Source organism: Ambystoma mexicanum, chromosome 6q, assembly GCF_040938575.1.
Source record: "Ambystoma mexicanum isolate Mex_15411 chromosome 6q, UKY_AmexF1_1, whole genome shotgun sequence".
NCBI lineage: Eukaryota > Metazoa > Chordata > Amphibia > Caudata > Ambystomatidae > Ambystoma > Ambystoma mexicanum.
This window is the reverse complement of record NC_090937.1, coordinates 304155897-304182140: the sequence shown is the minus strand read 5'-3', so window position 1 is coordinate 304182140 and position 26244 is coordinate 304155897. Positions and strand designations below refer to the sequence as shown.

The following is a 26244-nucleotide window of genomic DNA, read 5'->3' as shown; positions in this document are numbered from 1 at the left end:
GAGTGACAGAGTGGAATCAAGGTAGATACCTAGTGTTTTTGTATCATTAGAGACCTTAATGGTATTCCCGTCAATACTGAAGGATTTGAAGGCGAGGTCCAGTTTACTATGCGAGTCTAGTATGTGAGCCTAAAATGAGTAACTCGGTTTTTTCATCATTTAGACAGTCCATGATGTGCCATCCAGAGCTGGATGACAGAGTAAACATTGTTAAGTGCTTTAGAGTCAATAGCATGGTCGCCAGTGATAGGGATGAGTATCTGGGTGTCATCTGCGTAATTGGTATAGGTGACACCCAGATAGTCGAGAATATCGAAGAGGGGCTTCGTAAATACATTGTATAGTGTTGGGGGGAGACAACCCTTGTGGGACCCACACAGGACTGGTGATGGTTCAGCAGAAGCGGATGGTGAAAAGACATGCATGGTTCTGTTTGCCAGGAATGATCTGATCCAGGAGGTGGCTTCGTCTGAGAAGTGGTCAGCTGTTTTAAGATGTTGGCACAACATTTGGTAACTGCTACATGAGTTTCTAGACACAGGGGATACTAGGTAACCCCTCCAGCACTCTTTAGGAAGATCGTGTGCGCTGGGTCTAGGAATTTAAAAAGACTAGTAAAGTCAATTTAACCTTACATTCTCTGGGAAACAGCAGTTTATCCCAGAGATGATATTTAAACCTTTGGGAAGTCTAAAAAGACATCCCTGTGTCACTGCACTGAGGGTGCTGTGTAACACACACACGAAAAGATGCCTATGGAGTCATCTTAAAACTCCATAATCCAAGAACACAAGAGTAAAACCTACAGCAAAATACATGAAAGAGTGTGGGGCTGGGGCGAGGATCACACTCTTTCTAGGTAAAAAAATCAGATCCACAAGCTACATCCAGGCAATAGTGTTTGGTGAAGGTATACAGTGACGACCATGTTGCCGCTCAGCAGATGTCCTTCATTGGCACCTGCCTCAGCAAAGCCGAAGAGGCAGCCACCCCTCGTGTGGAATGGGCTCTGATGCCTATAGGTAATTTCTTCCCTGCATTGAGCTAACATTCTGAAATGCAGAGTATGATCCGCCTAAAGATGGTCTGCTTGGAGACAGCCAACCCATTTCTTGCCATTGAGAAGGTAATGAACAGTTGGTCTACTTTTCTAAATTACACCGTTCTCGCAACATAAAAGTTAAGAGCCCTCTTCGGGTCTAGCCTATGGAACCGCTCCTCCTCCTTGAAGGGGCACAGAGGCGGGTAGAAAATTGGCAGGTCAATAGCCTGGGACAGATGGAACTCCTGGACCATTGTTTGTACTTGGGTGACCTACTGTTCCCAAGTAGTAAAGAGGGATTTTCATCCCCCTTATACTTTGTGTAAGTTAGCCAGCACCTTATTTACCTGGTAACATTTTCGTTACAATTGCAACTTTACTTGAATGAGGCTGTGGGATCCACTAGTCTCAAGGCCACATGCATATTGAGCCATCCCACAACGTGCTGTGAGCTTGCAGGGCTGCAATACCCTGTGACCTCGACTCATTGTGTGGTGCATGGTCTTCCGAAGTGCGAATCCTTCTGAAACTTTGGTGGCCTGGCCTCATCCCGGTTCTCCAGGACAAAGGACAATCCCGCTCGTTCCCGCCAGTGAAGGCTCCGGCCCTGGTTTGGGAACTCAATGTGGTACTAACTAGGTTCATGGAAGCTCAGTTCGAGCCTCTGCATTCTGTCCCACTCAGGTTTCTGTCGTGAAAGACCGCTTTTCTCGTGGCCATCACCTCTGGCCAACAAGTGGGTGAGATCCAGGCCCTATCCTGTAAACCACCTTACTTGACTTTCCACGAGACGAGGGTGGTGCTGCGGACGCACCCCTGCTTCATGCCCAAGGTGCCATCAGACTTTCATCTAAACAAGCCCTTGGTGTTGCCTGTGTTTTTTCTGACGCCTTTGTCGCCTGTTGAAAGGACTTTGAACTCGCTGGATGTGGCTAGAGCGCTGACGTTTTATGTGGCCCGCACAATGAGTTAATGGAAAATTTCACGGCTTTTTGTGAACTTTGGTCCTGTGAACCATTGGCAGGCTCTGTCCAAGGCTTCCATTTCCAGGTGGCTCTCCGGCTGTATCACTCACTGTCACTAGTTGGCAAACCGACAGCTGTCTGTCCGTCCGTCCAGGAGCCATTCTACCAGAGCGATCGCTGCTACCATAGCGTTCCTGTCTGGTGTGTCCCTGATGGACATCTGCAGGGCTGCTACGTGGAGGTCGACGCATACCTTCACGAGATTCTACTGCGTCGACAGGGATTACAGGGAGGAGTCCAGAGTCGGCCAAGCAGTGCTGCGCAAACTGTTTGCTTGAAGATGAGCCTGGTGAGGAGGTAAGAGATTGCTTCTGTTGAGCCTTGCCACCTCCCGTGGTTGTGCATGTGTGTACTGCTATGTATTCTTTATTGATGAGCATGTGAATCCATGCCAGACCCCATGCTGAAGACGGAACAAGTTACCTGTAACTGTTGTTCTCTGGCATGGGTCTGGCATGGAGTCACATGCGAACCCTCCCGCCTGCCCCTCTGCGGCTCTTCTCTTGGTGCTACTGTGACTTTACGTGCTACCAAATCTGAAGATGGCTGCCAGAGGAGGGGCTTAGTTAGAAGGCAGTCATTGGCTGGGAGCAATATGACCCAGAGCTCAGTGATTGGTTTATAGGAGAAAGACAATTTAGAAACTAAACAAACAGATTTTTCTTTAACCGAGAAATTTAAAATATATTTCGATAGTTTTCTGCCATCTCTTCTTCGTCTAACAGCAGCAGGGACCCGTTGTCAGCGAAGACCGTCTTTCCATTGTTGGATCTTCTCTCAGTGACTTCAGCAGGCCCAGGCTTGGGCCAACATCCCACCTCCACCATGACCTTTGTGGCGAAGAGGAGTCTCCTCAGGGCCTGCGAATCCTGTGGCCTGAAGATCATTTTTGTCAAGGATCTGCATCTCAAGTGCCTTTGTCTACACTAAGATCACAACGCAGATACATGACTTCTTAGTGTTGCTGCTTCAACAACTTCACTTATACTTCATTCTCTATGATAACAGTCACCTTTGTCACACAGTACTCCTCTCTGTTTGGACTACTACAATGTTGCATCCACTGACAACCAGATATACCACCACAGAATCAGCATTTTGGCTACTACATCAACTTTAGGAATTTGTATTTTTAAACAGGCCTCTAAAAGATATACTTCAAAGTACTTCAACAATTTTAAGTAGACAAGGCACTCTTCCTCTGAATAACTCTTCAAAAGGGGCAGCCTCTCTTGTTTGTCTGCCACAATAAAAACCTGAGTTTGCCTTTGAGACTCCCCTCTCTGTCTTCCACAGTATCTGGAACTACAGGTTGTGTCAACTTCAAAATAGTCTTTACAAGCAACCAGTTTCCCTTCCCCAACTTCACCTGCACCTTTCTGTCAGTTATCAGCCCAATTAATTACCCAGAAGCCTTGGTGCCACTCTCATAGCTTATGGTAATGCTTGCACACTTTTATCTTAGGCCAGTAAACTGTTAACAACTTCACCATCTAGTTAGCTTGCTTCTTCACTCTGAGAAAAGGTTGTTTCAGTGGAATGCTTTTCTCCTGCAGATTCCTCATCTGATAGATATCCTCATCCAGCTATGCTGCTCGCAAACTTTTTCGACAGAGGGCGTAGTGGACCTAGACTTAGTCGTTGATTCATCTGGCTCTGGACGTGAAATCAGGCGTCTTATATAGATCACATCACTAGGTCCCATACCTCAGTTACTTTTTTCCACAAGCTTGCACGCTGCTGCGGGAACACAGCAATGAGTCTTCGAGTCTTCGACTCTGCGTTTTTGACTAAATAGTCACATGTTCTCTCAAAAATCCTCAACCGTTATTCGGGAAAATTCTCATTTCTGTGCTAATTCGCTTCAACCTTACAGATCACCAGCTCTTTTGCTGGATTTAAGGACTTTTTAATTTTAACCCTGGAGTAAGTGAGCCCTTTTTCTCACTCTCAAGTGTTTTGATCTAATTTGTATTATTTTTCCTTTGTTTTGTAGTTTGACAAACTCCATAGGCATCTACTTTTTGTATGGTGACACACAGCACCTTCGGTGCAGTGTCAGAGAAATCCTTTAGATTTATCCTAAGGTTTAAATACCTTTTCTTGGGTGAACTACAGTTCCCAAGAATAGTAAAGTGAAATTGATTTTACTTACCTTTTTTCTTTGTAGGTCGAGCAAACGCCATCTTATGTGGAGTGCTTGGAGGGTTAAATAGTAGCCCCTTTTCCTACTTACTCATGTAAAAAAATGTGTTACCCGCACTAATTTAAATGGCTGGTGGCAGTGGTTTAATTTTCCTACCGTTGTGCTTTTCTACAGCAGGCTGTGTCAAAATGGCCTGGTCTTCTTTATTCGCCATTTTCTGTTTGTGAGGTCTTTCTTGGGTTTTACTCTACGCGCCAAGCCAGGTTTGAGCCCTTTGTTCATTTTGCTTTTAGTTCAGTGTTAGGACAGTTTTTCTGAAGTCCAACTAAGGGCTTAGTAAACCATTCAACTGAGGCAGTACAAGACTCCACTCTTAGTATAAGGCTGTACCACCTGAGTTCATTGTAGCGTAGACAGAGCAGCCAGGCTTATCTTAGGAGGGAGAGAGGGTTGCAGAATCAGTACAAATGAAATTGTAATACAAATGGTCCAAAGAAACACTGAAACACTATGTATTGTAAAAATAAAGGATTTATTTAAATACAGGTAGGCCCCGATAAATCTAGGGGTAAGTAAGCACTAACACATTATATGAAATCACAATATAAAAACACAACACTATACTTGTAGGTACACAGACCCAAGTATAGACCTTATTTGAAATACCTAACAGTAGTTCTAGGGAAGTCAAAACCGTTTCATATACATTTAGTATAGGTCAAGCCTATTCTTGGGGAGTAAAAACCAATGGTTACTTTTCACAATTACATTCAGCAATGCAAGGGCAGTAGACCCTACACTGACTCTTATTACAAATCACTTGATCAGTAAACTGGACAATGTACTTTTTGTGAATAGTGGAACACTTATTCCAGGTGCAGTAAAAACCTATAACTACTTGTGTGATAACACACAGTTGTACTAGGTGAGTAAAACCTAAGGATGTAATATTCAATTACAGGTGCTTTTGAGATCAGTGGAACACAGATTGAGATAAGCAGTAACTCTTGTAACTTATTTTTGGATGGCACACAGCTAACACAAGGCAAGTAAAACGCACATACTTTAACCTTGCAATGAAGGGGAAAGTAAAACCCAATGTTACACTTTACTGAATGACTCAGTTGTTCTAGGTAGGCAACAACCTAATGCAGACTTATTCTGGGCAGGCTAACAGCAAGTCAGGGGATGGAAGACCCAGTTGGGGACACTCCTACAATTATCCTCAAAGGGCTAATCTGGTGGTACCTTCACTATTAAATGGCAGTTCAAATATTCTTGCTATACTGTGTACATGATTTTTCATACTCCTTCTCACTGTATACTTATCTGTATATTGACTCGTATCACACTGTAATTAGTCCTGTATGTAATTTGAGTGTATTTTATGATCCCCAATGTATACCTTGTACCCATGTAACTAAGTTGAACGTATTCTTATGTCTTGCGCCCCGATACCCTTGGGTCTCTCTTTACTTTTGGGAAGAGGCACAACCTAATCAAAGGAGAGTAAAATACATTCACATCTACTTTCTATTAGACTGCAAAACAGTTTCTAAGGAAGAAAAGATGTTAACAATACTTTTAAGAATAGTGCATCACACATCCAATGTAAGTAAGAACCTTTGTAACTTTTCACTTTTAGAATTAGTTACCAACCAACTCTTTACATGTAAGTAACTTTTAAACACTTGTTTTCTTTTCTAGGCAAAAGGCCCAATCCCTTCAAAGTCTTTCCCTTATTCTTGGAGCATGAGTGTTCTCAGTGCCCATTTGTCTAACAGGTTGTCCACTTGGTCCTGCCGAAGCTCCCACTCGTGGCAAGAGCATAGCTCCTTGCTGAGTCCGCAACAGTGTTCTTTACTCCTGCCAGGTGGAATGGAATGAGGAACATCCCCTAGGCGACAGCCCAGTGCCACAAGTCCTGCGCATCTCTGGAGAGCGCCGCGGATCTGGTGCCCCCCCCCCCCCTGCTTACGGATGTAAAACATTGTGGTGGTATTGTCCGTGAAGACCCTCACCACTTTGCCCTTGAGGGACAGCAGAAACAACTTGAGGGTCCAAAACACAGCTCGTAGTTCCAGTACGTTTATGTGTAGCGTCTTCTCTTCCGGCAGCCACAGACCTCTGGCCTGAAGACGTCCGGTGTGGGCTCCCCATCCTTCCAGAGATGCATCTGTCGTGACCGTCTCCTGGTGCGAGGGACTCTGGAAATATGTGCCGCTGGCGATATTGGAGTGCATATCCCACCATCTGATCGCTAATCGGAACTCCTTGTCGAGCGCGATCTTGTCCTGGAAGCTTCCGGACACCTGGATTCAACAGGCGTCGAGGAACTCCTGTAGAGGCCGCATCCGTAACCTTCAGAGTTGAATCAGGTCAATTCACAACGACATCATGCCGAGCAGCGACTTGATGGTCCTCACTGTGGCGATCTTCAGTACCAACAGCCACTGCACCTTGCCCAAGATGGCTGATATCCTTTCCTCTGGCAGTTCTGCTAGGCATGACACCGTGTTGAGCTTGGATCCTAGGAACAGAGCGTCCTACGATGGAGTTAAGCAGGACTTTGCATAGTTCACCGAGAACCGCAGATCCTTCAGAAGACGGACGGTCCGCTCTGTGTGTTCGACGGCGGTGTCCCTTGACCTGGCCGGGATGAGCCAGTCGTCCAGGTAAGGATAAACATGGATCCCCTGCAGTCGCAGATGGGCCGCCACAGGCGGCAAGCACCTGGAAGTCTCTGGGTGCCAACTTCAACACGAATGGAAGGGCCTTGAACTGATAATGCTTACCCTGAACGAGGAAGCGTAGAAACCTGCAGTGTTTTTTGTGTATGGGGACGTGGATGTATGAGTCCTTCAGATCCAACCACGACACAAAGTCCACCTCCTCCAGCTGGCTGAGCACGTGCTGCAGTGTAACCATCCTGAACTTCTGGGACTTTATGTATTTGTTGAGCTGTCTTATGTCGAGAATGGGCCTCCAGCCCCCGGTCTTCTTTCTTATGATGAAGTACCTCGAGTTGACTCTGGAGCAACAGAGTCGGCGTAGAACCAGCTCTATCCACCACCCCCCTTCTGTAACACAGCCCGAAACTCCAGCAGCAGCTGAGGAACGTGGTTTTCCGGCTGACCACCGGTGGTATTCACGGACACTTTTGTTGGAATTCTAAGGTGTGTCCGTGGGCGAGAACGACCAGCACCCATCTGTCGGTGTAGATGGTCTCCCACACGCCAACAATGTTAGCCAGCCAGCCTCCCACCGGGGTGAACGGGTGAGGGCCTGACGTCCCGGCCAGTTCAATCTTGCTTGGAGGTGAACAGGCCACCTTGCAGTCCCCGACTACGTCCGCCCCCAAAGGCCTGGGAGCGACCCCTGTTGGCTTCCTGGGTCGAGGAACGGGAGGGCTGAAGGTAAGAGGACAAGCCCATCAAAACCCTTCGAAGAACGGGTAGCCTTCCCTCCTGAGGAACGCAAGGACGGTCGTCGTTGCTGTAGGGTGCCTAGGCCATGTGCCGTCTCCGTGTCCATCTTGATGGCCAGGAGGGATACATCCACAGCCTTCCCAACAGTTTGGCCCCGTCAAAGGGCATGTCCAAAACCCTTGTCGGGACCTCCTGTCTAAAGTTGGTGGCCTTGCGCCAGCCACGACAGTGAAGACAAACTCGATTTCCCATCTGGCAGAAACCCGTATCCGCAATGTCCAGGGCCACTGTGATGGTGTGGTCCGATGCCATCTCTCCTTCTTGAAGGATCTCCAAAGCCTCAACCCGCTTGTCATCGGGGATGAAGTCCAGTAGCAGAGCCAGCTTAAAGCAAATCTCCTGGTCGTATCTGGCTAAGATCGGGAGGGCTTTGGCAGCTTTGACAGTCGTCACCACCAAGTAGATAACCTTTCTTCCCCATAGAATCCAACTTCTTCCCCTCGTTGTCCGGAGGGGTGGAGGAAGAGGAGGAAGCAGAGCTTGACTATTTCATCCTGGTAGCTACTGAGACCACCGAGTCCGGTAAAGGCTGAGACCGTAAGCACTTGGGTGCAGAGTCCGGCACCCTGTACTATTTCTCAAATCAGTCCCTCTTTGCTGGGGTTATAGAGGGGTTCTTCAGCAGAGCCAGAGCTTCGTCCCAAACATTGTCCAGCAGTGGTACCGAAAGGATGGTCTTCCTCTTTGCCTTGCGGCGCTGATATTAGAAGCCTTCCTTCTTTTTCTCTGGCGTGAGCTGGAAAAGCTCTGATGCTCGGGAAATCATTGCGTGGAAAGATCCCACCTCATCGGGCGGAGTTGACGCGAGGTCCCCCATCCTGTCATCGTCATCCGTGCCCGTTGTCGCCATGTCCGACTCCGTCTCCCTTGTGGGGGTGAAGGGGCGGGGCATGGCAAGGAGGCGTAGGGTGCCTCCTCCTCTTCTTGACCTGCGGTTCCCCCGGTGTCAACGGGGTGGCCGGTACTGGCACTGCGGGAGGTGTGAGCGGTGGGGTCGCAAGCATCCTCCTCTGTATCTCAGGCACCAGAGTGTGTAGGGTCGAGAGGATGTCCAGTGAAAGGTCTCTAGGCGGTATCTGGGGTGTAGGAGCGTTGGGTTCCGGGAACTCGGCCTGGGGCCCCTCGTCGTCACCTTAACATCGATGGCAATATCATCAAAGTTGCCAAAGAGGCTAAAACCCTTGGCATTTACTTAGATTCCACCCTCTCATTGAAAAAAACAAGTAAATTCCACAGCCTCCACCACCGCATAAAACAACAAATTAATTAATGGCTGCAAAACTTTTCTGTCCACAAACAGCCGCCTCACGTTAGCTAGAGCCTTGATCCTGTCGAAATTGGATAATTGTAACACTCTATTTCTAGGCACACCTTGAACAGGTTACAAGTTTTCCAGAACAATGCACTGCGCTGTGCCTTGAACTTAACTCGCTCCAGCCATATTTCAACCTTCAGACGCGACTCTCACTGGTTACTAATACGCAACAGAATTAAACTGTGTACACTTTTCATCACACATAAATGCCTGGCCAACACAGCCCCCAAATACTTGTCAGATAAATTCTCAAGGCACCAATCTATCAGACCCACTAGATCTACTTACCTGCACTGCCTTAATATACTCAAGCATAAACTGAAAACAGCTAGGGTGGGGGACGAAATTCCCAGTGCTCGCAGCCAAATGCTGGAACTCCCTCCCTCCAGCAACCAGAGACGAACCTTCTTTCTGGTTGGTCAGATAAAAAGTGAAAGAATGGCTCCTCACCTATCTCAATAGCCACATCCAACCTCAATGACCACATCCAATGTTAAGTCAACCCTGGCCCCTTCCTGTATAATTAATTCCCTGTCACTGCCATCGCATTTTTATTTTATGGCTTGTTATGCACTTTATTCATTATTATCTCTGTTTTCATTGGCCTAATGTATATTCCCTACTTGACCCCTTGTATTGCGCTCTGTATATCCAAGACTTCTAGTATATTGTGTTGTTTGACTCATCTGTCTTCGGACTGTTACTACTACTACCACTCTGATCACCTGTAACCTGGTCCTTAGTACTATTCTTTCCTCTGCAACTGTATCTGTAACATCTTTTCAATGCTCAAGCGCCCAGATACCCCAGGGTTAGGCGCGCTAAACAAATAATAAACTGAACAAAATTTCCCTGGGGTAGTTCCCTTCCTCTTGGACGACGATCCAGAGAGGTGCCTGGAGATCGATACTGATGGAGATGAAGATTGCGCCCTTACTGTCGCGGTACTGGCAGCAGCAGCGATCCAGACGGAAGCAGACTTGTGGTACTTGGCCTTGCGTTAGGCCCGCGCGGGTGGGGTGCCTACAAAGGACTTAGAAGCCTGCTCAGGTTTGCCGGATCCAGGAGAGGCATGCCACTGGGTGGCAACCAGGGTAGAGGACTTGGACTGTAGCCACGCTTCCAATCGCTGGCGTCGATCCTTCAACATGTGCTTCGATAAGCCACAGCAAAACTCACAATCCTCCTTATGCATCAGGTGCAAGCAGTAAAAGCACTGGCAATTCTTGTTGTCCATGTACACATTCCGCAAACCGCAGTCGGAGCAAAGCTTGAAGAGTGAAGCGCCATCGTCCTTCTCGTCCGACATGATCCACGCGGAGTAGGCCTGAAGAATCTTCTGGAAGCCTGTAAGAAGAACACTCAACGAAAACAGCCCTTGAGGGGTGCTGAAAAAAACGAAAAACTGATGCCCGTTAGTCAGAAAGATTATCGATGGAGCACAAGGACTTGATTGACCGTAAAATAGAGTTTAACTCTCAAAAAGGGAAAAAAACAGCAAAAAGCTCGAAGAGCGAAGCACAAGGACTCCCAACACTTGAACGTGCAGTAAAAATCTGAAGATGGCTGCCAGAGGAGGGGCTTAGGTAGAGGGCAGTCATTGGCTGGGGGCAGTAAGACCCAGAGCTCAGTGATTGGTTTATAGGAGAAAGACAGTTTAGAAACAAAACGGAAACTTTTTTTTCTTTTACGGAGGATTCCCAGCCTGATGACGGGGAATATTCATGAGCATGGGAATCCATGCCAGATCCCATGCTGGAGAAATCTGAAGTACCTTCCAACCAATGGCACCAGCTGTAAAATCACCAACCTGAGAAGCTATGATCACTATTTTACAAAGGTCTAAGTCTGACAAGGGGGAAATATTTCCTGGCATGTACATAAAAGGCATATGTAAAAAAATAAATTGATTTTGTAGGAGTCATAAAAAAAATAACTGCCTCACCTTGGCTCTGTGCTCCACGTTCGCTTTTCTATCAAGAAGTAGGCTAACCACTTCAGTTCTTCCTTGAAAACAGGCCAATGTCAGAGCAGTGTTCCGATTGGTCTCTATTTGAGCATTGATGTCCGAGCCCATGTCCAGTAACAGCTTCACCGCAGCAGTATGGCCATTCATGGCTGCTAACATCAAAGGAGAAATACCCAGCTTGCTGCCAGTTCTGTGGAGAAACGATACAGATTTCACAAACCACAAGTTACAGTTACACAAAAACACTTAACAGTGCTTTAAAAAATATGCAACAAATTGCATTCAATGGGAGAGTTGTAGAAATGTGAAGAAAAAATTAATTATTTCATCTTGTTATTGTTCTACCAAATGGATACCAACTTCTTCCTGTAGATTCATCATCCAGGCAGAGAATGGATGTTTACAACACAATTAGAATGCTCACAGAGGCTAAAAGTCACTATTGTTATAAAAAAGATGGACATACACGGGACAAGCATAACAAGATACAATTATTGATGGATTGGTAGGCATCAAGCAAGTGTAGTAAGACTCAATTCATCAGAAAGAAGTATACTGAAATATTTTTGTCTTCTAACTGATGTCCTTCTCCCACATATTCATCTTATAAAGACTCCTCAGTCGAGCAAGGACATTGAGGATGAAAGAATACAGGAAGCTTATCCTAAGAATATTGAATTCAGCAACTACTTTTGGTAGAAAGGAGTGCCCCATCTTAAGGTAGCAGTCCGCCCCACCCCCAGCTGAAGTGACTGTCACTACTAAAAATATTGAAACTAATGGAATGCCGAAAGCAGCCATTGGCCTAAAGTATTTATGACTAAGAGCTGAGAAGACGACATTAAAGGATAGTTCCGGGACTTTTTTTTATTGTCCCTACGGTTCGGCCATGTGTTTTTAAGCATAACTCGGTAGATCGTAGAAAACTTTCCTATGGACCTTACCCGACTTTTCGTCCATTAACGCACTCGAAATCAGCCGCCATTTTCTGATAATCCTATCATTTCCCCCCATCGCCCTGGCTCACCTGCTTTTGAGGCACTAAATCAAATCCCCCGCCCCTGAGCCTGACATCAGCAGACGCGTACCGCCCATTTCCCAACGCCAAAGCACGTTTCGTGTCAACAATCGCTGCGCCTCAGCTAATGAAGTGTCGCCATGGAAATGGCAGGACGCCTCTTTCCTCAATAAGTATAAACAGACCGTTTCACAACACACAGCAGCAGATTTTCGATTCCATTCCTCTGTCTGTGTTACTTTGAGTATTCTGTGACTCGTTTCTGTGCTCTGGTCAGCTACCTTCGCCGCTTCTAGGCCTTGTGAACACCTGTACCATCTCTGTAAATTATTTTACTTTCTTTACCACACAATGGCTACAATAATGCCGTATATGTACGAGCCCGAGTACACCGAGGAGGAACTACTGGAAAGGCAAGCACGCGAAAACGATGGGGATTCGGACGGCAGTTGGGAGGACCAGTCAACGGATGAAGAGCCTGGACCATGTCGCATGGACGGCGTCTCCACCTGGTGCACGTGCAATCGGTGCGAGCTAATGCCAACTGAGGAGGAGAACTGCTGCTGCCGTGAAAATTCCGGGTGCTTGGCCTACATTTCGGAAGGCGAGCCAAGTCCGCAATGCATCACCGAGCTGCCAGAGTTCAGGGAAGCCTGCCTCTCACGGACCGTGTTGAGGATGATGATGGTGCTTATGCACGAACTTCGCGGCACTGTTCGTCCGCGTAATCCGAGTAACGAGTAAGTATACTCTGGTTTTGATGTCAGTGATGCCACTACTATGTCATGGTCGTCTCCCACATATAAAATGACATCTACATATCATTCGAATGCATGTAAATTGGTTCCATATTGTGCATTTTCTAGATAGAATTTTTTTCAAAGCAGAATGACATTTTTTACCTGAATCGACAGTGATAAGAAAGTTTTGTCATTTTAATACAGTTTGCATCTTTCGTTTTCACAGGTGGTACAGGCTGGTGGCCTATCGTTGCTTCACTTGGTGGCTTCACGGGAGGCTCGGACACCGCGTTCGGAGAGTAATACCTGCCTGTGCGGTACTTGCCATTAGCCAACATTTCCCCAGCGACAGTGGACAATACCGCGGATTTTCCCTGGATGTGCTGCAACCGGAACTTTACAATGTGTAATGTTTATTATTTATGTTCAATTGAAATTAAGATCTAAAATAAAACCCAACATATATTTTAACAATGGTTGTTTTGATTTTTTAAATGAATCTAGTGTGTCTCCACTTTGTTCAAGCGTTGGCAATAAAAGGAAGGCCGTTGGATTTTATTGATACAAAACATGGTTATAGGTAAATAATCAATATGGTTGATCATAATAAATCATCCTTTTGGGCACCGGGTACAGAGATGACCCCCTCTGGCCCGTGCCGCCTTGCCACCACAGGCCAGCCTGCTGCTGACTAACTGCCTAGGCATCCAGGGTCTGCAGGGTGAACTGCACCATATATTCTCCTGGGAGGGTGAGGTATTTATAAACTCACCCCCCTGCCTTCCATGTACTAGATCCTGCAGCCTGCCTCTTACATGCAATTAGATGGCCTCTCCTTGGTGAGGCCCTGCGGCAAACGAGTCTTGTCTGCACGACCACCGCCCCAATCCACCCCCCCCACCCTATCAAAGGCAGTTCGCACCGGGGTACTTGTGCTGGCAAGTGGAGCTGTCAGGGAGCGATAAAGGCCAAGAGGTGCCAAATAGCATGTACACTTCAAAGTGGTCTATAGAGCATGGGTTGTTGTTCCCATGTCTACCTCCAGACCCCGTGTCTCCTGCCAAGCATCCCCCCTCACGCTGGACGGCCCCCTGCAATCCACATAAGTGTGTCTCCATTCACAAGTCTTCCTGTGTCTTGTCTGCACGACCACCGCCCCAATCCACCCCCCGCCCTATCAAAGGCAGTTCGCACCGGGGTACTTGTGCTGGCAAGTGGAGCTGTCAGGGAGCGATAAAGGCCAAGAGGTGCCAAATAGCATGTACACTTCAAAGTGGTCTATAGAGCATGGGTTGTTGTTTCCATGTCTACCTCCAGACCCCGTGTATCCTGCCAAGCATCCCCCCTCACGCTGGACGGCCCCCTGCAAACCGCATAATGCCACGACATATACACGTCATTCATTCACAAACACACCCCTGTTTCGAATTCTTTATAACCCACTTCATATTTCTAATGAGCACTTCTTTGCGCTTTGCTAGTCAACCCGTGAAGGTGCTGGTTATCTGCTCTTCGTCTCTGTGAACTTCCGTGACCACTTCGAGGAAACTCGTCAGTTTGCAACCTGTGAACTGCTCCCCGTTCTACGACAAGAAACTACTCTGATCCCTGCATCTAACTGTTTGTTCGTCAAGGTAAGGCCATGTACCATAATCATTTTGCGTCCAATTTCTTTTCGTTCAAGACAGTACATGCAAGGAACTAGTCACATGTTCTGAGTTTACATTGGTATTCATAGAGAATTGTTGATCTTTACTTTTCAGAACTTTCCACAATGCCTGCCTGTTCCATTGGCGGTTGCCCTTCGAAGACCCATAATAAATCTGAAGGTACTATAATGCATGTTTTCCCTAAAACAATAGATCAGATAAGAGAATGGGTCTGATATTGCGGATATCCACCGTCTGAGCTTGAAAGTAGAGTCCTAGAAGTCTTTGCGGACAAGAGGGGTGATCGATACCGCATCTGCAGCAGGCACTTTACCTCTGACATGTACTCCACATCATTGCTAATAAAGAAGAACACACCGCGAGCGAGGCGAAAATTGCTCTCAACCGCTATTCCCACTCTATTCGTCCACATCCCTCCACTGGCGAGTCAAGTTTACGTATTTATCTCTCGGCCTTGCGGTAGTGTGTAGCATTAGCTAACAATAATTTCCCCATTTATGTATCCACTCAATATGAAGGCGGAAGATTCTCCATCTGTGTCGTTATTGCAGTCATCAGCCACTTCAAGCGCCTATCGGGTAATCTTACTTGGCTATTCTGCCACTGACTTGTTTTAGGCATGTAAATCAATAGTTTTAATTTATCGTGTAATTATTTTACCTAATGGTACACCCTTGTACTCGTCCTCTAGTCTTTGTTTTCAGTTATAATTATTGTTATCCAAAATAATGCAAGTACTGTCTTTCAGGGAGATGCTGAGGAGTCCAACGTATTGACGACTACCGTTGATGTCACTCAGATGCTCGAGGTACGTTTCCGGACAGTTCCATCGATGGAGATCATCAGATCTTGCATTCTTGTAGCGTGATTGTTACACACAATGTTTCTTTCGTTTTTAGCCATTGATATGTCCTTCTGTCGTCGCCCTCCTATGTGTCTTCTTTTTTCAATATTGTGTTCATTACTAATGAAAGTCCTATGTTTCAGGGAGTCGATGGAGCATTAGTCCAGGAAGAAGGGGGAGCATGCAGTTACGGGTCGGCGCAACAGCTTGCAGAAGTGTGCACCGCAGTTACATCGTCCCTTGATGTTCTTATGCATTTCGAGGTATGGATACTGACAGTTCGATCAAGCGAAATCATATGACGTGATTACATCCGCTATACTTCCTTCTTTATTAACGCAAGTACTATGTTTCAGGGAGATGACGGAACTTCTTCTACAAGAACATCACCCCTAGTAGTTGATGCAGATCTCTGGGTGGTGACACTTCCAACGATCGAGCAAATCGAATCATATTTACATATCCATTATTTATTTTAGACAACTGATCATTTGTGCAGGTCTATTTAGATGAGCCGTTGACGCCTGCACAAAGTTTATGTTCTTTTTAACAAAATAGAAAACCATACTAATGCAATTACTGTGTTTCAGGGAGTTACTGAAGCATCATCTTCAATAATATCATCAATGGAAGTCTATGAGGAGCCCGAGGTATGGATCTTGACAGTTCCATCTAACTAGATCAACAATGCGTGAATAATTGTCGTTTGAATGTTCTACACAAAGCGTTCATTCGTGTTTTGCTATTGAGATGTACGTGTGTATTGGTCCCCAAGTACATTTTGTGTTTTCGATATTATTATACATACTAATGAAAGTTCTATGTTTCAGGGAGTCGATGGAGCGTCAGTGCGTGATGGATGTGCTTATCATGAAAATATAGTCGTTGCAGCGCAAGAGGAAGTGGAGACATGCACACACGAGTCGGAGCAACAGTGTCCTGATGTTGAAGTTCGAGGCAAGAAAGTTTCAAAGAAAAGAAAGCAAAAGAAGGTTAGTGTCCTGGTCACTATATTATGTTGTTTTTCACTGTTAATAGTTCAATACTGTAAGTTGTGTTTAAACTGAACATCCCTTTTCCAATCTGTCCTCTAGTTGCGAGTGGGTGTACGAACTAGATCTACACAGACAGTGAAGCGAACGAGAGATGTTGCTTGTCAAACCTTTTGGCAGGGACTTGAGACTGGAGATGCATCGTGCCAATGGGAAGAATATGAAGTGATTGACAACGGAGCTATACCACCACCAGCCATTAATAGTGAATGTCCTCCTGGTAGTTCGGATGCAGTCGGAGATCAATTCACAGAATCCACACCCGCAAAAACTAAGACCGCGAGAAAGTTGAAGAAATTGTTTTATTCACCCATCGCCGGAGAAGGAACAGATGTTGCAATGGAAGAGAATGAAGTGGACGACAATGAAACACCATCAATATCACTGAACATAGCGGAAGACGATATCAGAGATTCAACCTTTCATGTGAGTGACATGTCCTCAACGTTACAGGCCGAACCAGCTGGGATGCAGAATGACAGTATAAGGAAAGAGGCCAAATTCATTGTATTCGATAGTTGTTTGATTGATATTATTATTCGGATGAAATGTGGGCATTCGGTTGGTGTGGAAGTATGTGGGGAGCCATTGATTAATGTGACTCGTGCAATTCGAGGCACTAACCTTAAAATACATGCCACCTGTACAAAATATCATCCTTTCTCATGGTCTGCACAACCCATGCTGGGGCAACTGCCAGCAGGCAATCTACTTTGTGCAGCGGCTGCACTTTTTAGTGGTTCAAGTTTTAAAAAGTTAGAGTCTTTCTTTCAGTTTGCGGGAATCCATTTCATTGCGAAAACTCAGTTCTACAAATACCAAACCGATTATCTATTTCCAGCCATTAGCGAAGCTTGGAGAATGGAAAAAATGTCTATTGATAGTACATTCGCGGGCAAACGGTTCAGGCTAGCCGGTGATGGACAGTGCGACAGCCCAGGATTTTCAGCCAAGTACTGCACCTACCACTTTCAGGACATGGAAAGTAAGAAAATTGTGAGTTCGGTGGTCGTGCAGGTGTCACAAAGTACATCCTCAGTGGCCATGGAGAAAGTTGGCTTTGTAGCATCATTGCAAGAACTACAATCGCGGGGCATGGTGATCGACCTGATAGCCACGGACAGACACGTTTCAATTGCCAAGACAATGAGAGAAGAGTACAAAAATATAAATCACCAATTTGACGTTTGGCATCTTGCAAAAACAATCAAAAAAATGTCGGTTGCAGGTAAAAAAAAAGATATGCAAGGTATTTCACAGTGGTCCAAGTCAATCAGCAACCATCTTTGGTGGAGCTCAAAAACATGTGGAGGGTCGTTGGAAATTCTACTGGAAAAATGGCGGTCAGTAATGCTACACTGTACCAACGTTCACCGTTGGAACACAAACCAACATTTCCACAATTGTGAACATGGCCATTTGTCCACAGAGGAGGCACGGAAGAAGAAGTGGTTGATTACTTCATCACCCACTCACAAAGCCATTGAAAAGATTGTATTTGATAAAACTATAACAAGAGATTTGAGGGGACTCACGGAATTCTGCCACACAGGAGATTTGGAGGTGTTCCACAATATGTGCCTAAAGTACAGGCCAAAACGATTGCATTTTGGCATGGAGGGCATGATAAATCGGACTCTTCTAGCGGTCTTGGCACATAACCATAATGTTGGCCGTCAACAAAGTAGGACGACCGGAACTTTAGGGACGCTTCGCTACAATAAGGCCTTCACTAAAAGAAGTAAACAATGGATTATCAAACCAGTGTTTGAGGATATGCAATATGACTTTATTGAGAGACTTATTGTTGATGTCCTAGATAGGCACATACATGGAGTTGTGAACGAACCTGTGCAGGGGACAACTGCATTGCCACCCAACATTGCCTCTGTTCCATGTCCACCTAAAGAAGAGCTCATTGAGAAATACACATCACGGTTTAAATGATTGTAATTTGATTGTCTGTTCTCTCGAGTCTCCTCATGTCGCAGGCCCATTGAATATGTGTATCTATGTAATGTGTAAATAAAAGTGATTGCTCAGTGTACATGCAATGTGTCTCTCCACCGTTGCCCCTCCCTTCACCGTGCAGTAGTGCGCACCACCCGGGTTTCACCTATGACTTTGCTCTCGAGTCTCCTCATGTCGCAGGCCCATTGAATATGTGTAGCTATGTATTGTGAAAATAAAAGTGATTGCTCAGTGTACATGCAATGTGTCTCTCCAACCTTGTTCATTTGCGCATTGAATTAAACCAAACAGTAATATAAATCATTTTTCAAAATATATAGAATGTCTCCGTATTTATGGTTCTCTGGGGCTGCAAATACACGCACACAAAATGCAAAGATGGAGTGTAAATTTCAAGTCCTGTGAGATGGCCTTACACTGAATGTAGCTAACTAGGAATGTGTGCTCGTTCAAAGTGAAGGTCAGCTGCTTTGATTTTTTGCTCGGGTGCCGGAATGGCCCACGACTCAGTATAAGGTTCTATTGTTATTTGACCTTGACAGGCCGGGACCATCCCGAAAGACTTCTTTTTGGGGTTGTGGTGCAAAAACGTAAACGATAATGAATATAATTTCAGAAACGAAAGCCATTTAATGTTCGTTAATTAGAAGAAATAACGTCGGCATAGAAGTAGTGGTATTTCGGGGCTGCCCTACGCACAGACACAATGGAAAATGCAAATATAATGTAAGTAACTCTTTAGATGAGTTTATACCGCAATTTAATTACTATACAGTAGCTTTAAAGACGGGTTAAGTTGTACTTGTTCGTTCTATGTGGCATATTGTTTTGTACCGCGCACTATCTTGAGGAGAACCATCTCCTTTTACGGAAGCACCTCAAAACCTTCCTCTTTGCTTCTGCTTTCTCTCTCCCTCTCCCCTGCTACAACTGGTCCACTGTCTGCGACCTCGGTCCTGGGCCCTTCCACTCTCCACCTGCACTGCCTCCCTGTCAACCCCTGCACTGGGGGACTGTCTCAGTATCCTACAGCCCCCCCTTGACGTATAATACCCAGTTGCACTGTCCTAGCTATGAAATAATTTCCCGCCCTAATATATAAAATGAATAATTTTAATAAAGATCTGATGGTGAGACTAATTTCATTTTTTATGTTTTTCAAACAGGTACATCATCCATTATTGTATGTGTCACGAGTACCAGACACCGGCGGATGGGTTTTTCAACCGCCAGTTGCATCTCCGCGTGATCAACGTTACCACCCTGACCATTTTATGGGACGATCGCCAAGTACAAGTATGCCCTTACGCGGTACTAACGGCTAGATGCAACATACAGACCGTTGTGGTGGCCTAGTGCCTCGTTGTTGGAACAGCCATGCGATTATCAGTGCGACCGAAGAGCTTATTTTATCGTAAACCAACACCCTGTATACTGCACACGAACATCGCGTGCCTCAAGACGAACTATTTTGGATCGAGAGCAAAGAAAAATGCAAATCGCTGAATATTCTCAAAACATTTGATGTCAAATAAATGTACTTTGCCAAATGTACAATCTTGCCGTTTGCTTTTAAACCACAGTTTCATATTCCGAATTGTGGCGCTGTATTGTGAGATGATCTAAGACCCTGTGTACAGCAAAGGAACATCGCGTGCCTCAAAACAAACTTTTTGGAACGTGAGCAAATAAAAATGCAAATCGCTGAATATTCTCAAAACATTTGATGTCAAATAAATGTACTTTGCCAAATGTACAATCTTGCCGTTTGCTTTTAAACCACAGTTTCATATTCCGAATTGTGGCGCTGTATTGTGGGATGATCTAAGACCCTGTGTACAGCAAAGGAACATCGCGTGCCAGAAAAAAGGAACTTTTTGGAACGTGAGCAAATAAAAATGCAAATCGCTGAATATTCTCAAAACATTTGATGTCAAATAAATGTACTTTACCAAATTTACAATCTTGCGGTTTAATTTAAAAGTACAGTTTCATATTCCCAATTTTGGCGCGCTGTGTTGTGTGAGCTCATCTGTGTTGATTTCCGGGTTCTGTGTGGAGTCGCGTAGAAGACGCCTGGGCGCGTTTGCCTACGCAGCTCAGTCACGTCACGGATAGAGGCGGGGAATATGAATGTTTTGATAAAGTCTGTTTCAGGGGCGGGGGATTTGATTTAGTGCCGCAAAAGCAGGTGAGCCAGGGCGATGGGGGGAAATGATAAGATTATCAGAAAATGGCGGCTGATTTCGAGTGCGTTAATGGACGAAAAGTCGGGTAAGGTCCATAGGAAAGTTTTCTACGATCTACCGAGTTATGCTTAAAAACACATGGCCGAACCGTAGGGACAATAAAAAAAAAAGTCCCGAACTATCCTTTAAGATTGCACTCTGGCTGCACTGGCTTGTGACGAGGAAAAAGATGACAGCACCTCAAAGTGGCGCTTTACCACTGGATTCGAGAGGAAGAACTTCAGAATTCTTGTAGGGCCCAAGGCCGCTAGATAAGCGCAGCAACATTTTATCGCAAGGGCAGAAGCTGCCATGCCAGTTATCAAGAATGGAAAGTCATTCATTTAAAGTTAATTTACAAGGATTGCTCCCACCCCAGAGGTACCAATGATGATTAGTTCACTTGCTCCTGTATTGAGAGCGGGTATACTCCTTCCAATCGGCCTTTATCATTTATGTTGTTTCAGGAAGCAGATAGCTTTGTTTGTTTACAGAATCGAGCGTGGAAGGAATTAAATTCCTGCACTACATATGCCTGAAAAGGGGGACCAATAAAGTGTTGCTATTATTCTTCATCCTACTACAAGCTGCTCAACTATTACTTTCAGTGGATTGGCAAGACATCTTGACTACAGTAAACCTAAGGAACAAGTTACTTACCTGTAACTGTTGTTCTTCAGCATGGGTCTGGCATGGATTCACATGCTCATGAATATTCCCCGTCGTCAGACTGGGAATCCTCGGTAAAGAAAAAATCAGTTTCACTTCTCAACTGTCTTTCTCCTAACAACCAATCACTGCTCTCTGGGTCATACTGACCACAGCCAATGACTGCCCTCTACCTAAGCCCCTCCTCTGGCAGCCATCTTCAGATTTGGTATCACGTAAAGTGGCAGTAGGACCAAGAGAAGAGCCGCAGAGCGGTAGGCGGAGGGTTTGCATGTGAATCCATGCCAGACCCATGCTGGAGAACAACAGTTACAGGTAAATAACTTGTTCCTTCTCCAGCATGGGTCTGGCATGGATTCACATGCTCATGAATAACAAATACATAGCAGTACACACATGCACAACCATGAGAGGTGGCAAGGCTCAACATTAAGCATTACATAAACTCAATATTAAGCACCTCCTCACCAGGCCCACCTTCAGGCGAACAGGTTGCGCAGCACTGCTTGGCCGACTCTGGACTCCTCCCTAGAATCCCGGTCGACGCAGAAGTATCTCGCTAAGGTGTGTGCTGACCTCCATGTAGCAGCCCTGCAGATGTCTAGCAGGGGCACACCAGACAGGAACGCCGTAGTTGCAGCCATTGCTCTGGTCGAATGGGCTCACGGACGGCTAGGCAACGTTGGGTTTGCCAACTGGTGACAATGGGTGATGCAGCCGGAGAGCCACCTGGAAATGGAAGCCTTGGAGAGGGCCTTCCCTTGGTTCACAGGGCCAAAGTTCACAAACAGCTGTGACGTCTTCCGTAAACTCTTCGTGCGGTCCACGTAGAACTTCAGCGCTCTAGCCACATCCAGCGAGTTCAAAGTCCTCTCAGCTGGCGACGAAGGTGTCGGGAAGAACACAGGTAACACCAAGGGCTCGTTGAGATGAAAGTCAGACTCCGACGGCACCTTGGGCATGAAGGAGGGGTGCGTCCGTAGCACCACTCTCGTCTTGTGGAATGACAAGTAAGGTGGTTTACAAGAAAGGGCCTGGATCTCTCCCACTCGTCATACGGAGGTGATGGCCACAGGAAACGCTGTTTCCACGACAAAAATGTCAGTGGCGCAGAATGCATAGGCTTGAACGGAGGACCCATGAGCCTAGTCAGCACCACATTGAGCTCCCATGCCGAGGCCAGAGCCTTCACCGGTGGGAACGAACGGAAAAGCCCTTTGATGAACTCCTTCAGCAGGCGTTGTGACCATAACGACAACCGCCCCAGAGTTCTGGTGTACCGGGAGATAGCCGCCAGATGAACCTGGATGGAGGCATGAGCCAGCCCCGCTTTGGCCAGTGACAGCAAATATGGCAGCACCTGCGGAGCCGTAATCCGTAGAGGGTCGATTTTCTGTGCATGGCACCAGACCGCGAACATCTTCCACTTATGTCTGTAGCATTTCAGTGTAGATGAAGCTAGCATTTCAGTGTAGATGAAGCCCTGGCCTTGGCAAGCACCTCTCTGCATTCCGCCGCGATATCGTATCCTCCAAACTCTAGCGCTGCAGGAGCCAGGCCTGCAAGTTCAGCGACCCTGGGTCTTGGTGCAGCATCGCACCTCCTCTTCGAGAAGATCTGCGGCCGCCGGAAATTTGACTGGAGGGGACACTGACAAGTCCAGAAGGTCCGGGTACCATATCTGTCTCGGCCACGCCGGTGCGACGAGGATCATCTTGCACCGGGACCGTATGAGTTGATTGACTAGTCGAAGTAGCAACGGCAACGGAGGGAACGCATACAGAAACAGGCCGTCCCAGGGGAAGGAAAATGCGTCTCCCATGCTCTCCAGTGGGGAAACCTGCTGGCGAACCGCCGGCACTTGGTGTTCGTTGCTGTCGCAAACAGATCGATCTGGGCATTGCAACATCGAGTTAACAGAAGATCCACTTGATCCTGCTGAAGTTCCGACTCGTGGCAAGAGCGCAGCTCCCTGCTGAGGGAGTCAGCGATGGTGTTCTTCACTCCTGTCAGATGCAACAGGACGAGGAACATCCCCTGGGCAATGGCCCAGGGCCATAGGTCCTGCGCCTCTTTGGAGTGCGCTGGGGATCTGATGCTCCCCTTCTTCCGGATGTAGAACATTGTGCAGGTTTTGTCCGTGAAGACCCTTAGCACCTTGGCCTTGAGGGCCCAAAACACTGCCCATAGCTCCAGTACCTTGATATGCAACGACTTCTCCTCCGGTAGCCACAGGCCTCTTGCGTGGAGACCTCCAGTGTGCGCACCCCATCCCTCCAGGGAGGCGTCCGTCGTGACTGTCTCCTGATGAGGTAGGGTCTGGAAGTCTGCGCCCGCTGACAGATGTATGCAGACTCCCCATCACTGTATCGCTCGATGGAACTCCTCGTCAAGAGATATCTTGTCCTCGAAGCTTCCCAATACCTGGATCCAACTGGCGTCGAAGAACCCTTGCAGTGGCTGCATCCGCAGCCTGCACAGTCGAATGAGGTATATGCATGATGACATCATGCCGAGAAGGGACTTGATGGACTTCACCCTTGCGATCTTCAGCGTCAACAGCCATTGTACTTTGCCCAGGATGGCCGCTATCCTCTCCTCCGATGGAGATGCCAGGCAAGACACTGTGTTGAGTCGAGAGCCCAGAAACAGCACGTATTGCGATGGCACCAAGCAAGACTTTGCATAGTTCACTGAGAACCCCAGTTCCGTAAGCAGTTGGACGGTTTCCGCCGTGTGTGCGACAGCGGCCTCCTTCGATTTCGTTCAGATGAGTCAGTCGTCCTAATAGGGGTACACGTGGATCCTTCGTAGACGCAGCTGTGCCGCCACTGGCGCCAGTCACTTGGTGAAAACCCTTGGCGCCGACTTCAATCCGAAGGAGAGGCCTTGAACTGATAAGGTTGCCCTTGAACCACGAAGCGCAGAAACTTGCGATGTCCCTTGTGAATGGGAATGTGGAAGTAGGCATCCTCCAAGTCCAGCGACGATAGGAAATCCCCTTCTTCCAGCTGTCCCAGCACTTGCTGAAGGGTGACCATCCGAAACTTTGTACTTCAGACGGCGGAGGTCCAGAATGGGTCTCCAACCACCTGTCTTCTTCTTGACAAGGAAGTACCAAGAGCACACTCCGAAGCCTCTTTGGAACGAGTTCTATGGCGCCCTTCCTCAGCATGGCCCGCACCTCCAGCAGAAGTTGAGGGATGTGGTGTTCCTGCCTGGCCACCAGTGGTATGCAAGGACGCTTTTGTTGGCAATCCAGGGTGTGTGCGTGGGCCAGAGCGTCCAGCACCCAGGGTGCACGGGTGGTGGCCCGACTCACGGCGGGTTCAATCTTGCTTCGCCTTGGGGACCTTGGCGATGACGGCGACCTACTCCGGACTTGCTGCGGCTCGTGTAGGCCTCCTGGGTCAAAGAGCGGGACGGTTGGTGGTAAGACTATGAGCTTCCGCCAAAGCCCTTGAAGGAACCTTGAGATTTTCCTCCAGAGGTCCGAAAGGACGGCCGTCGCTGTTGCAGCATGCCCAAGGCACGAGCCGTCTCTGTATCCGCCTTGATGGCCTGAAGGGACTCGTCCACGGTATTTACGAACAAATTATCCCTGTCGAAGGGCATGTTCAATACCCTCGACTGCACTTCCTGGTGAAAGTTGGTGGCCTTAACCATCCCCTCTGACCAAGGCAAACGCTGTTGCCCATTTGCAGGAATCCTGTGTCTGCAATGTCTGTGGCCACTGGGATGTCATGGTCCAATGCCACCTCACCCTGCTGCAGGATCTCCAACGCTTCCACACTCTTGTCATCGGGAAGGAAGTCCAGGAGGGGAGCGATCTTGAACCTGAGCTCCCTGTCGTAGTGTGCCGCGAGGGCGATGGCCGCCTTGATAATCGTTTCTGCCGATGCGATAATGTCGTCCCAGGACATCCAACTTCTTCCCCTCGCTGTCCGGGGTTGGGGGGAGGTCGCTTACGCAGCTGAGCCAGAGGACTTCTTCCTCGCCGCTGCCGAGACTACTGAATCTAGGGAAGGCTGGGACCTCAAACAATTGGGTGCAGAGTCCTGCACCCTGTACTTCTTTTTGTACCGGTCCCTATTCGTCGTGGCTGAGGACGGGTTCTTCATAAGGGACAGTCTCTCATCCAACAGAGGAATTGACAGCACGGTATTCCTCTTTGCCTCGCGGCGCTCGTACAGGAAACCCTCCTTTTCCTCAGGGGTCAGCTGAAACAGGTCTGAGGCCCTAGAGATCATGGCATGGAACGAGTGGATCTCGTCGGGCGGTGAGGCTCTGGGCGGCGGAGTCAAGAGGTCCCCTAACCTGCTGTCGTCCATGCCCGGGTCGGTATCCTCCCTCGGCAGAGGAGAGGGGGCAACGGGTGAAAAGGCGGTAGAGGGTGAACTCTCCTCTTCTTGGTAGGGGGCACACCTGACGGCCGCGGGATCTACCGGTGCTGCGGGATCCTCCGTCGGCAGGAGGGGCATCCTCGTCCGCATCTCGAAACACGTGTGGAGTGCCTGGAGGATGTCCACCGAAATGTACGCTGGGATTTGAGGTGGTTGCTGAGGTGGCAGAAGAGGGAACGACGGAGGCAGCGGTGTAGGGTTCTCCAATTCCTCGACGGCCTGCTCCTCCTTGTGGGTCTCGTCACCACAATCGATGTCTCCCTCGTCGGCATCCCTCCCATAGGCCTTGGCCTCGACACATTTCTTCTCCAAAATGGTCTGGATAGTAGAAAGCTCCTCCTCAGAGGAGATGTCCGTGCCCTGCAGGACTACCGTGCCCCCCTTCTTCTTGACCAGGGGAGATGGTTTCGGGGAGATGATGGGCATCACCTTCTCCGGCGTCTTCGCTATGGGATGAAACGACGATTCCCTCCTGGCAGGCAGGGAAAAACTCGCGTTGGGTAACGTACCCTACGAACCCGCGTCAGCGGCCTTTGCCAGGGAGGCCACCAACACCTTCGATGGAAGGTTTCGCCAGTTCAATCTGGGCCTGCACGACCTTGTTCGAGCTAGGGGCCTTCACCTTGGGGGGAGGGGCAGCACTCCGCTCCCCCTTGTCCTTCTC

The 26244-nt window shown here is 47.5% G+C and overlaps 1 protein-coding gene across 17 annotated transcripts in view; it reads right to left on the bottom strand.

Moving 5' to 3' along the window:
* The window catches only part of ANKRD17 (ankyrin repeat domain 17), a 2430147-nt gene that overhangs the window by 1093339 nt on the left and 1310564 nt on the right, over window positions 1-26244 (bottom strand). For all 17 annotated transcript variants that reach the window (XM_069630806.1, XM_069630790.1, XM_069630801.1 and 14 more), the window contains one exon: window positions 10962-11175. In XM_069630806.1, the coding sequence (XP_069486907.1) occupies window positions 10962-11175 (214 nt within the window). The remainder of the gene's footprint in view (window positions 1-10961; window positions 11176-26244) is intronic.